Source organism: Populus nigra, chromosome 12 (assembly GCF_951802175.1).
Source record: "Populus nigra chromosome 12, ddPopNigr1.1, whole genome shotgun sequence".
Taxonomy (NCBI): Eukaryota; Viridiplantae; Streptophyta; class Magnoliopsida; order Malpighiales; family Salicaceae; genus Populus; species Populus nigra.
Genome location: NC_084863.1, coordinates 7,097,721 through 7,111,068, shown reverse-complemented (window position 1 = coordinate 7,111,068; position 13,348 = coordinate 7,097,721). Strand labels below are relative to the sequence as shown.

The 13,348-nt window shown below is 36.1% G+C and overlaps 1 protein-coding gene across 1 annotated transcript; it reads left to right on the top strand.

Moving 5' to 3' along the window:
• The first annotated feature begins 6,968 nt into the window (after window positions 1–6,968).
• On the top strand, window positions 6,969–12,821 carry LOC133670111 (heat stress transcription factor A-1e). Its single transcript, XM_062090575.1, has 3 exons — window positions 6,969–7,361; window positions 10,626–11,938; window positions 12,516–12,821. The coding sequence occupies exons 1-2, from the start codon at window positions 7,137–7,139 to the stop codon at window positions 11,898–11,900; spliced, it is 1,500 nt and encodes a 499-aa protein (XP_061946559.1). The 5' UTR covers window positions 6,969–7,136; the 3' UTR covers window positions 11,901–11,938; window positions 12,516–12,821.
• The last annotated feature ends 527 nt before the right edge of the window (window positions 12,822–13,348 follow it).

Sequence of the window (13,348 nt, the reverse complement as noted above, 5' to 3'; positions counted from 1 at the left end):
GTCATTTCTCTTGGATTAATGGCAGAGTGTTGAGTAAAATTGACAGAGTCTTAGCCAATCCTCTTTGGTCGTTATCCCAGGTGCATGTTCATTTTGGCAACTCTGGAGCTTTCTCAGACCACTCTTTTACCATTATTCACTTAGACTACCAGCATACAAGAGGTAAGAGATATTTTAAATTCTTTAATATGTGGGCTCAGCATAACAGTTTTCTAGAGCTAGTGGCAGATAAATGGACTCTTTTTGTCCAAGGTTCTCCTATATTTATTCTCTGCAAGAAACTCCAGCACTTGAAGGGCTGCTTAAAGGAACTTAATAAGCTTCATTTTAGTCATATATCAGAAAGGGTTTCAAGAGCAGAGATGGAACTTGAAACTCATCAAACTGCCTTTCATTATGATAAGGATAATCTTCAGCATCTTGCTCTAGATAAGCAGCTTCAACAGAAGTTTTTCTATCTCAAATCTGCTGAAAGATTATTTTTTGCTCAGAAGCTTAAATGTTTCTTCAAAGATTGTGACAAGGGCTCATCTTTCTTCCATTCCCTTATGAGTCAGTGACATCGAAAGAATTTCATCTCTGCTATTTAGCTTAGTAATGGTTCCCTTACCACCTCTATTGATGAAGTAGAGGATGCTTTTGTTTGCTATTTCAGGGACTTGCTTGGTTCTTTTAAGAGCACGTTTCCTTTGGATGTTGCAGTTTCTTAGTCTAGCCCTTGTATTGATCTTGCCTCTCATGCATCTCTCCTGGCTCTAGTCACTTATAATGTTATTAAGCAAGCTTTATTCAGCATTGATGATAACAAGGCTTATAGGCTGGATGGATACACTTCCCTTTTCTTTAAAAAATCCTAGGGTATTGTTGATAGTGATTTCTGTCATGCAATCCGTGATTTCTTTGTCTCTAGAAAACTTCTCAAGCAGATTAATCACTCCATCATTGCTCTCATTCCCAAATCTGTCAATGTTACTTCGACTGCTAACTTCAGACTTATTTCTTGTTGCAATGTGGTGTACAAAGTGATTTCTAAGATTCTCTCTGCGAGACTTGTTGTTGCCCTTGCGGATATTATTAGCCCTCTCCAAAATGCTTTCCTAGGAGGTAGAGTGATGGCTGATAACATTCATATTATTCAAGAGCTCCTTCGGCTATACGAGCGTCAGCATGTGTCGCCTCGTTGTTTGATGAAAGTTGATTTGAAAAAAGCCTTTGACTTTATCCAATGGCCTTACCTGCAGTAGCTTCTACTGTCTTTTGGCTTTCCAAATCGGTTTGTGCATCTTATAATGCAGTGTGTGGAAACCTCTTCTTTTTCTATTGCTGTTAATGGCAATATTTATGGTTTCTTTCAAGGAAAGAATGGGGTACGTCAGGGTGATCCTTTGTCTCCTTATCTCTTTATATCATGTATATAATACCTTTCTAGGATGCTTAAGATGGCTTATATGAACTCTTATTTCAGATTTCATCCTAAGTGTTGTAACCCAATTTTGGATTCACCAAGATTTTCTCAAATGTTATTTTATTTCTATTATTATTTATAAAAATCCAAAAAAATTAAGAAAAAAGTTTAAAAATTCAAAAATATACTTTTCTTGAGTCAACCGCATCTTTCCATCAAAACCGAGTCCACCGGGTCAAACCATGTCGACCAGGGTAAAAAATGAGTTTCGGACCGTTTCGGGTCAAAACCGTTATTTTTGGTCAAAACCGAGTCCACCGGGTCAATACGGGTCAAACCATGTCGACCAGGGTAAAAAATGAGTTTCGGGCCGTTTCGGGTCAAACCCGTCATTTTTTGACCAAAACCGAGTCCACCGGGTCAATACGGGTCAAACCATGTCGACTAGGGTAAAAAATGAATTTCAGGATGTTTCGGGTCAAAACCGTCATTTCCAACCAAAACCGAGTCCACCGGGTCAATACGGGTCAAACCATGTCGACCAGGGTAAAAAAATGAGTTTCGAGCTGTTTCGGGTCAAAAACCATCATTTTCGACCAAAACCCGGTTCACTGGGTTGATACCCATCAAAAGTTTTTTTCCTAGTGTTTCAACATAATTTTCGGTCATTAAAATGGATTTTTAGTGGTTGAATCAGTTTTTTTCTAATACTAAATAGAGTTTTTAATTTTACCTATATAAATATATATTATTATACATAATAAAAAATAAAAATAAAAAAATAAAAATAAAATAAATTGTCAAACGGCGCAACGCGTTGCGCCGAAAGCAAACGGTGATTAAACAAATGCCGAAAGCAAACGGTGATTTAAAAAATAAGATTTGAAGATTTGCATGTCCCCTGTGAGTGGCTATAAATAGCCAGTGACAGTTCGCCAGAGGGGGGAAAAAGAAAAAAAGAAAAAAAAAAGAGAGAAAAAAAGAAAGAAAGAAAACAAAAAATTACTGTTATATTTTTTTTAGTTTTTCTTCACGAGGGTAGGATATTGTTTTAAAAAAAAAACAATTTAAAAAATACCAAATATATCCCGACACATCTCAGCCTTTGAAATATTTCAAGATTTGATCTCGTTGCGCCACGTCATCCGGTGTACCGAGCTTTCGGTGCACCGCGCCACACCAGATCAAAGATCCGCTCATCCAGACCGTCCGTTCAATCTGCTAATCTAGCCAATCACAGCCATCCGATCATTTCATCTGAGATCCAACAGTGTACAGTGTTCAGCGGTACCGGTGTACCATACACTCGTTCACACCGTAGCGTAATCTCGGAGCCTCTCTCTCCTTTCGCCGGCGACGCTCTCTCTCTCATCCGATCTCCGCTTTCCGGCCTTCTCCAACCTCCGAACCACCACAGAAAGGTTTATCCCCTGCTGTAAAGAAAAACCCCGGTGGATTTCAGCGTTTTCTCAGCCTCATCTGGCCGGAAAAAGGCCGCGATTTTCGTCGGCCACCGAAGCTTCAAGTCGTCGATTCTCCTTCGTCAGTCATCAATGGCCGTCGAGACCACCGCCATCAGAATCCTCGACATCAGATCTACCAGGATCGACCATCGGTTGGACAGAAAACTCGCTGGAAAATCTCGATGTCGCCCACAGTAACCGCACGTGTGCCACACACGCCGCCAGTGGCATTTTTGTAATTTTGCGAGAAATCCGAGGGTATTTCAGTCTTTTACCTATACAGTGACACTCAGGTAAATTTTTTGAGATTTCTAACATTTTTTTATTTTGTATATAAATTTTCTTGCATGTTGTAAAAAAAATACAAAAACCAAAGTCGACACGTCTCTTTTTTTAAAAGGACCGATGTCAAAAATGTAAATACCAAATATGGATTATTTCTATTATTTCTTTTGGTAACCCAGACGTAATTCTCCTTTTTAGGGTTAAAACGTCAGTTTTTAGACGAGTCTCCTAATTTTTAGGGACTGATGTCATTTTTAACGCGTCTCCTATTATTAGGGACCGACGTTAACCATTTGAAAAAAAATAAATTACCAATAAACCCAAAATATAATGGATTATATCAATTATTTCTTTTGGTAACCCAGACGGAACTCTCCTTTTCAGGGACAAACGTCAATATTTTAGGCGAGTCTCCTAATTTTTAGGGACTGATGTCATTTTTACGTGTCTCCTATTTTTAGGGACCGACGTAAATCATTTAAAAATAATTATAAATAAACCCAAAATATAATCGCATTTGAATCAAATAAAAAAACACACAAGTAAGGGTAACCTTTCTTTTGAAAGGATGTTTTAAGGGTGGTGTCTACCTTCCCTTAATCATAACTAACCCCGTACCCGAATCTCTGGGACCAGTGTCTAATTTGGGATTTCTAGTTCCCTCAAATTACTAGATGGCGACTCCAATAAAATCTTTGTTTCCCCCAATTGAGAAAAAAAACCCTTTTTGTTAAAATTAAAAAAAAAGGGAGCCGTCGCCCGACGTCGTGTATCGACACTAAGTGTCGTCCTCTAGGTATTGGTCATCTTGCTTTCTCGGGGAGATAGGCAATCTGTTGCTTTTTGTATCAATAGCTCATATCATTTGGGCACATCTCTGGCTTGGTAATTAATAGAGAAAAGTCTTCTATTTATTTTGGCGGAGTTGGAGAGTAGATGAAGCAAGTTATTCTTCAAGACACGAGTTTTGTGAAAGGTCTCTTTCCTTTCCGTTATCTTAGTGCTCTCCTCAATCCCTATAGGTTGCTGGCTAGCCAATACTCTCTGTTATTGCAGAAGCTGGAATCTGCAGTCCAGTGCTGGTAGGGAAAGCATCTCAGCTATGCAGGGCGAGTTGAATTGATTAAATCAGTCCTCTTTGGCATGGTGCACTTTTGGCTGAGCATTTTTCCACTACTTAACATAGTCATTAAGCAGATTATTTGCATTTGTAGAAATTTTATGTGGACTGGAAATGTCTTGAAGAGTAATTCTGCCCTGATCGCTTGGAAAGTGGTTTGCCTGCCCAAGAAATAAGGGGGTCTCGGTTTGTTTGATATCAAAGCTCATAACAAAAGTTTACTTGCTAAGCAGCTATGGAACGTCCACCTCAAATCTGATTCTATCTGGATTCAATGGATTCATCACTATTATCTTCCCAATGTTTCTAGTTAGGATGTTGTTTCTCAATAAACTTCTTCGCCATTATGGAAGGCTATTATCTCCCTCAAGGATCAGATAGTTGCAGCCTACGGTAGCCAGCATCAAGCAATTGCTTTAATGTCTACTTGCGGCAGTGGTTAACTTTCTTTCACTGCTCAATCCTATGATTTCCTACATTTCAAATATGATATGATTCCTTGGGCTAAGGTGGTTTGGGAATCTTGGTCTATGCCCAGATATAACTTCATTTTATGGCTAGCGGTTGTGGGCAAGCTACGAACTTGTGACAGGCTTCGCTTCCTGCAACTCGACCCTTTGTGTGTTTTCTGTCGGGTTGATGAAGAGTCCCACAATCATCTATTTTTCAGTTGTCTATGGACCTCTCTTCTTCGGAGGATGATAAAATCTTGGCTTCATCTGCATAAAAGAATGTCGACCATTAATAATGCAATTCACGATCTTTCTTCTGGTAGAAACAACACTGCTAGTAGAATGTAAAGAGTCTCTCTTGGTATTCTTATCTACTTGATTTAGGAAGAGAGAAACAAGAGAGTCTTTGATAACTCTTGCAATCCAGTCCCTTTTTTCTTTCACAGATTCCAGGTTCTGTTCTACATGGTTTTGTACTTTTATGAATAATTTCTTATCTTTTAGTATGGCTCCTAGCATCTATTTGGTGGGTTTTTTATTTGGGTGCTCCTTCCAGTTTTGTCTAGATTTTATATATTTGGTGTGCTGGATGTTTATCCTGTTGTGGTTTTTATGAGATATCTTTCTTTATTTACTTTGAGAGTTGTCATCGTCTCTTTTGCTGCTAAGGATGGCCTTCCCAGATTGGGAAAGCTTGTTTGTCTGGCTATTGTCCATTCTTTGGGAGTCTGGCTGTGTTACTTTTCTTCTGCTTTAAAGCCCCTTCATTGATGGGTGTCTCGCTAGAGAGTTTTTGTTCCAATTTGTTGTAGCTGCTTCTCTTACTCAGTCAGTTGAGGCTGTTAGTATTGCTTTTCAGTTTGCATATTTGTCTTGCTTTGGTGCTGTAACTAAGAGGTCTTTTTTTGTTCTGGTTGTCGCTTTAGTCATTCTCGCTGTTTATTTTTTTGTGCTATGTGTTAGGTTCAACACCTTGTCCTTAATTAAGTTCCTCATCTAACCATTGTCAGCTAACATGTTCAAGGAGTATGTTCCTTTTTTTGTAAATCTTGTATATGAACTTGTTGGTTCTCCAGCCTTGTATATTTTTTGATCTGATATATATATATATATATATATATATATATATATATATATATATATATATTAATTTACCTTTGATAAAAAAAAAAAGATAACTCAGGTTATCTTCAAAATCAGTAAAAAATCCTATAAAAAGCAAATAAAAAAATAATGAAACACAATCTCCAATTAAATAAATGTTGTAGGATGAAACTATGAAAAGATAAATTTAAAAGAAAAGGAGAAAAAAAAACTAAGTAAACCAGACGAATCTCCTAAACCCGGGTTAATCTTCCAAATTCACAACTCGTGAAATCTTATACTCATGCTCAATTAAGAAACTCAATTCGCAACTAATTTAATGTTAAAGGATGAAATCGAAAAAAAAATCAATATAACAAAAATCACCAAAGTAAAATAAATAATAATAAAAAGAATGAGGATCAAATTTGAATAAAAAAAACTAAAAGAGAATGAAATCATAAAACAAATTCAATTTTAAAACTATCTCAAATGAAACAATTAACAATAAAAAAAATGAGGGTTGGATCTGACAAATGATAAAGATAAATAAAGGAGGATGAGATTGAAAAAAATCAATTTTATAAATTATTTCAAATAAAACAAATAGTAATATAAATTGAAGGGTTATTTTAAAAATTTGAAGAGTTATGCACAAAAATCAACGAGAAGATAAAAAAAAAATATCAAACTAGAGACATGTTGACCACATGTGTTGTCTAAGGATTGAGAACCAATTGAGACAATTTGAGTGTCGTCCTGAAACCATCATTTGACCACTGCGAGCCTTTTCACAATCTGTCTAAAAATTGTAGTAATAACTCATATTTATTGAATTATTAAATTGCTTCTCAATCTACTTGATTATATATATAAAAAACATGAATAAAAATATGTAAAAGTCTTGAAAGTTAGTTTAGTGATTTTTGTTTTTAAAAATAATTTAGTTATTAAAATATTTTGAAATAGATGGAAAGATTATGAAGAAATAATTTAAAATGATTTTTTAAAATAATTAAATAATTTATTATGAAGAAATATGTGAGAAAATTGATTTGTTTAATTATGGATTTTTTTTTTAAAAAAAATCATTTTATCCGCTTATTTTTAAAAAAAAACTTTATTTTTTTTTTATATATAAATAATCGGCATCCTTCTTTCTTTTTCAAGTCTTCTTCTTCTTCAACCCTTTCTCTACGTCGATCTTCACTGACAAATAAATAATATCCTCTGATTCTAAAATCCTCTCCCTCTCCAGTAGTAGTGCTACAGCTACATATAAAAACCCTTGCACCAAAAAAAATAATTCTCTCTTTCTTATTTAATTTATGATTAGAATGGATAGTGGGAATAATAACACGAACACGGTGCCTCCATTTCTAAGCAAGACCTACGACATGGTAGACGACCCGTCGACGGATTCAGTGGTGTCGTGGAGTAGCAGCAATAACAGTTTTGTGGTCTGGAATGTCCCAGAGTTTCAAACAGATCTTTTGCCTAAATACTTCAAGCACAGCAACTTCTCCAGCTTTGTCAGGCAATTGAATACTTACGTATGTGTTTTTATTATTATTATTATTATTAGGGTGTATGGATCTAGTTTCAATTTCTCGATCGCCCCTGTATTTGAATTATAATCGGAAGTTGGACAACTATGTTAATTTCACTGCATTTTGTGTGTCCATTTCTCCCAAGCTTAATGCCATGAAAGATAATGTATTTTTCAGCTTTTTAGTAATTCATTCCGGCTATATCACTAAGAGTGAGGTGGCTGCCTGCCTACCCGCCCTTCCAGATATTACCTACTTTAGAGTGCTTGTTATGTTATTATTAACCAGTTTTCTTCATCTTTTTTTTTTTTTTTGAGATGCTTTTCATTTTATTAGAGTTGTCGAATTTCTTCTATGGAGTTACTGGGTGGAATATGCTATCTGGTTGAAGCAAATATTGAAATATTATTTTGTTGTTGCTATCATCACAAACTTTCCTGAAGACCGTGCTTGCCCTGTATCTCACTGTAGAAACATTATGGCTTGCTAGTTTTTCTCAATAAAACCATATTAATCCTGCTCAGAGATATTTACTATTTATCGCTGTATTTGTTGATTTCAATTCTTCTCTTGTAATAAATTTTCTTTGAGTTGTAAGCTGGTATATTATGCAAGATTAACTCGAAATCAGCTCCGGAGTTGCTTTTAAAGTGGTTAGGGAATGTGAAATCCGTTACGATGAGACATAAGTGTTTTTAAAAGGTGATCTGAAATAAGAAGTACCTATTCGAATCATTGATGGTGTCTAATGGCTTCTATGGATTGTATCTTTTAAGTTCAACATACGCACAAGCATTTGGTATTGATTTCAGATAATTAAATGAGTGCCAAGTGCATTTTGTTTGTGTGTCTGCAGACACATGCGTGTGTGCAGGGTTTGTTCAACTTCAAATTGAAGATACGAGTTTGTTGGATTTATAGAGGAGAGTAGTTTGGATTTATTCAAATATAGAATATATGAGTTTGTTGGACATAGAAAAATTCCATAATGATGTTATGGAGCTCTACATGGAGCACATGCAAGTGCTGGTTCATTACTGAGGGTGTAGTTGAAATAGTAGATATGAGTTTATTGGACCTAGAATACATAATGATATTTGCAGCTCTGCTTGGAGCAACTGGAATTGCTTGTTCAATGGCAGGATTTGGTGGGTTGTTTCCCTATTATTCTACATGGTTTTTGGGTGAGTTGTGGGTTTGTTCACATATTTTTGGGATTTTCCAGCTATTTTATCTATGTTTTTTCTTTTTTGGGATTCCTTCTAGGGATGTCTTATCTCTGATTTTTATCTTCTGTTATCTCTTTTTCTAATAAATCTTTGTTCGATAAAAAAATTGAAGAGGAGTGTTCTTATTCATCTTAGCATGCATTCCCAGTTATATGTGGATAACTCATGCTAGATTTGGATAACTCAGCATATAGGATGACTGATTCAGTTCCTGAAACCACTCTTTTGTCATTTTAACTACCTAAGCCTACTTGATTCTAGGTTTGTCCTTCGGTTTCTCCTTTAATATATTGTTTCTACCATCATGCTTTGACCACTGGACCTCATGAAAATCTTTTGTTACTTTGTCTTGATCTCTTTTTATGTGCAAAACATTTTCTTTATAGGCATTTGAGTGCTTGGTTTTGAATTTTTTGAATTACATGGAATTGACTGCATGCTTGTCAAATTGTTCTTTGTTGTCAAGAAGTGCATAAAGCATGGTGTATATTAACCCATGTGCTCGAAAATTGCAGGTCAACTTATACCTTGATCGGGTATGCTTGACCAATGCTGGTTTTACTTGGCAAAAACATGGTCTGTCGATAATTGTGTTGGTATTGTGAGTTAACTGAGATAATTCCTATTTTAACCAGTTTAATCTTCAGATTGTGACTTGTAAGTTCTCCATGAAATCACATAATATTGATTTTTTTTTTTTTAATTTGTTGTGTATTCACTATTAGTTGTTATAAGCTTTTTTTATGGACCAGGATTCATTCAACTGGAGCTGTATTCTGTAAATTTTGACTCAAGTTTAGCTCTAGATTTTAGTTTTTTTATTTTGGGTCATAGTTCTCAGGGTTGTATGTATAATTAAATATGCATGCTTATTTGCATAAAAATAGTGGATTACCTGATATTTGCGTTTTTCTAGCGAATATAGGTCCTCTTGGTTAGGTGGTAATGAATGATATTTTACTATAAGGTGAATTCTAAGCATGCCATGTTTCTTTTTTATCTTTGTCTCTAACTCTCTCTCATTTTAATATTTGGAGGATACAACTATGATTGCCTTTTTGATCCTGGATTGGAGTCTGGATCTTTGAATCTAAACTTTTCTCCAAGGAATTGATAGAGTGTTCTTATCATTTAATTTATGGTTGCTGTTATCTTCTAGTGGACATTTTTTACATCACTTTTTGCTTATGCATTTTTCGTTCAGATTCTATATCTGAAATACAGTTGAAAAATGTTTGGTAAAATGTTGCTTCCTTGTTTCAATTCTAGAAACTTGAGTCTATTTTATACCCTATGATGATAATGGATGGCACTGTAAAACAAGCTTTAATTGTTAGTGTTGTAAGTCGTAGCGTAGAAGATTATAAATGTCAGAGAGCAATCCTGGAGATGATCAGACAAAGTGCAAATTCATGTTGCCATTTTTGCTTTAGTCAAGTTTCCTGGGAAATACATTATGAAATATTAGATACCACAAGATTCATGGTTATTATACAAAGATCATGTAAGGTGACTGCACTTTTGTAGACTGACTCACATGAACTTGGAAAGTTAGGCTACTTAAAAAGTTCAAAGTGCCCCTGTGCAGTCTTTGGATATAAATGTGTGGTATCATCTTTGCCATTTGTTAACTATCCATCGTCGTAAAACTTTTCGAGCATGCACATGCATCACTTATGACATTGAATTCTATTCCTTGTTGTCAGCCACGGTAATTGTGTGCTCAGTGGGCAGGTCAATGGAGATGGATTTTTTATTTTTGTTCATGTGCTTAAACTCAAGAAGTTATATTTATTTTGTGAAATCCAAATGAATATAAAATTAGTGGATGTTTGGACATTGGACCTTGAATTTGCATGTTGCTCCTTTTAGCTTTCTACTTTCTTTTTTCCTTTTTCCTTTTTTTTTTTTTTTTGATAAGCTGAAATTCAAAGCTTTCTACATTCTTACATCAAAATATTCTAGATAATGGTGAACAATCATGGTGTTTATATGGTATATCATTCATTTTTTTACCTTTTCTACCATGATTGAGCAGGGTTTCAGGAAGGTTGATCCTGATCGCTTTGAATTTGCGAATGAGGGGTTCTTAAGGGGCCAAAAACACCTTCTGAGGAGTATATCTAGGAAAAAACCTGTTCATGGTAACCTACCACCTCAAGTTCAGAGCTCTTCGGTTACCACATGCGTTGAGGTTGGGAAGTTTGGGCTCGAGGAAGAGGTTGAAAGACTTAAACGAGACAAAAATGTTCTCATGCAGGAACTTGTTAGACTGAGGCAGCAGCAGCAAGCCACAGATCACCAGTTGCACACTGTGGGCCAACGTGTACAGGGAATGGAGCAGCGACAGCAACAAATGATGTCATTCCTTGCAAAGGCCATGCAGAGTCCAGGCTTCTTAAGTCAGCTTGTACAGCAGCAAAATGAGAGCAACAGACGCATTGCTGGTGCCAGTAAAAAGAGGAGACTTCCAAGGCAGGAGGAAGAGAATTTGGCTGGTGTGCAATGCAAAACATCTCCTAATGGGCAGATTATCAAGTTCCATTCTTCAATGAATGAAGCAGCAAAAGCAATGTTGCACCAGATCCTGAAGATGAACTCATCACCTAGGCTGGAACCATCGATGAACAATTCTGGTCCCTTACTGATCGGTAATCATCCTTCTTCCAATGGATTAGACAGTGGGAGCTCTTCAACTCGGATGTCAGGAGTGATGCTTTCAGAGGTTCCAACAGCTTCTGGGCCATCATATTTGCCTATGGAAATTGGGTTCCCAGCCAGCCATTCAACTACTGCCATTTCTGAGGTCCAATCTCCTGCTTCTGTGGCAACCGACTATATTAAAACAGATTATACTGATGAGATGGGCATGCATAATTCTGGGCAAAATACCATCCTGCCCAACTTCACTGCAATGACAGGAATTGTGCCCGGAGGCTCTGCTGAAGGTCCTAACATGAATATTGCAGGGTCTGAGAAGGGGAATGCAGAGTTTTTTGACACCATGTCATCTGTGTTGGATGCGCCAGTGCCCATAGAAACTGATGCTCTCTCTCCCAGCCAGGATGAGGAAGTCTTTCTGGATGGAAACCCTAAGCTTCCTGGCATTAATGATGTGTTCTGGGAACAGTTTCTTACAGCAAGCCCACTCAATGGGGAGACAGATGAAATTAATTCAAGCTCTCCAGAAAGTAGCATGAGCAAGGAGCAGGAATTGCAATCATGGCAGGACAATGGATGGGACAATATTCAACATATGAATCGTCTAGCTGAACAAATGGGGCTTCTTACACCGGAAAGCTTAAAAGGGTGATACTTACCAAGTGTATATAAGTTTGTTACTATTCAGAGGTAAATCTTTCATCTATCATGTCTAATGACAAGCTGGATTGTCAATCCCTTGTTCATATACGCTGTCATAATCAGCTAGCAACTAAGATGGTCTCACCTGTTTTCAAAACTTCGGGACTTGAGTTAGCTTATTTCTACATGGTTATTATATGGTGCGTCCCTAATGACTTTTGTTGGCCCTGTTTGGGGATTGACCATTGTAGAAAGATATTTTGCCTTGCTGATATCAAATTGTAAATGTTTAGCACTTTGTTAGGAAGCAAAATTACTTCACATAGTATCAGAAATCAAATCAGCAGAACTATTATATTTCACCTTGGATTTTTCTTTTTATTTTTTTTCTTGCCAACAATGGAGGCCATTAATTACTGTCGTGCATGTGGTTATAATAAGCTCAGAATATGCACAAGAAATTTGTTTATTTTATGCCTTGTTTCTCCCCGTGATACAAATTGTTAGAGCCCTTTTCTGATCTATCTATCTATCATTTTGTGGTATTTTCTGATATATCTGTGAATTAATTGGAGAAAAATATAGTGCAGTTTTCAGAACTTCTTCGTTTCTATTGTTATTGCAGAGTTGGTGCTCTGCTGCTGGTGAGCAGGCAGCCTTTGATCCAGCCTTTTGATCAAAGGGGGACGACGAAACCCCTTTTTATTTTTATTTTTTGAAGAGAAACGTCTGACTTTGTTTTGTTTACCTGTACTTAGTATGTGTACCAAATAATTTAGCTTTTTTGCTTGGTTTTCTAGGAAATCCAACTTTAGGGCTTAAACATAACAACATCTATGAAATCTGTCTCTAATGTCCCCTCCCTCCTCTGCAGGGTTTTATAGATGGAAAAAATAAAAATAAAAACCTCAATCCATCTTGTGTTCAACAATTGGAGAATGAACGGAACTTGCCAGGCATTGAATGGCAAATTCCTGCTAATTACTAACTACGAAATCCTTATCTTTTAGTTTTTATTTTTCTAATTCATACTCGATCTTTTTCCTGGCTTAACATGTTTTCAGTGGAGGGAAAATGGGGGAAACAAAAAAGATAGGAAAGAAAGTTTGGGGGGAAAAAAGGGTCATTAAATTGTTAGGAAATACGAAGGAAAATCGAGAGAATGACAATGAGTGGAAAGTTTTGATGCTGGCTAAAAGTCACTGTTGTTCCTTGTACTCTCTGAATTTGATCATATTAAATCCTTGATGACACTGTTAATTTGGGTCCACAACTAAAATAGATTCTAAAATTTGAGATTTAAGAAAAACAATCCCAAAATTTTAAAAAAATAAAATTTGAGGGAGCATAAAAATATTAAAAAAAAAGGGTGAAGTTTCTCACCTAAATTAGATTATAGAATATTTTTCTGTAAAAAGATGAATGCAAGCTTCAACGAAGTCTAGAAGCATTTCATTA

Bases quoted from the DNA above. Each gene is read 5' to 3' on its own strand.
- LOC133670111 (XM_062090575.1), top strand. From the start codon at position 7,137: ATGATTAGAATGGATAGTGGGAATAATAACACGAACACGGTGCCTCCA. The intron at 7,362-10,625 runs GTATGTGTTTTT...ATGATTGAGCAG, and splicing joins TCAGGCAATTGAATACTTAC to GGTTTCAGGAAGGTTGATCC.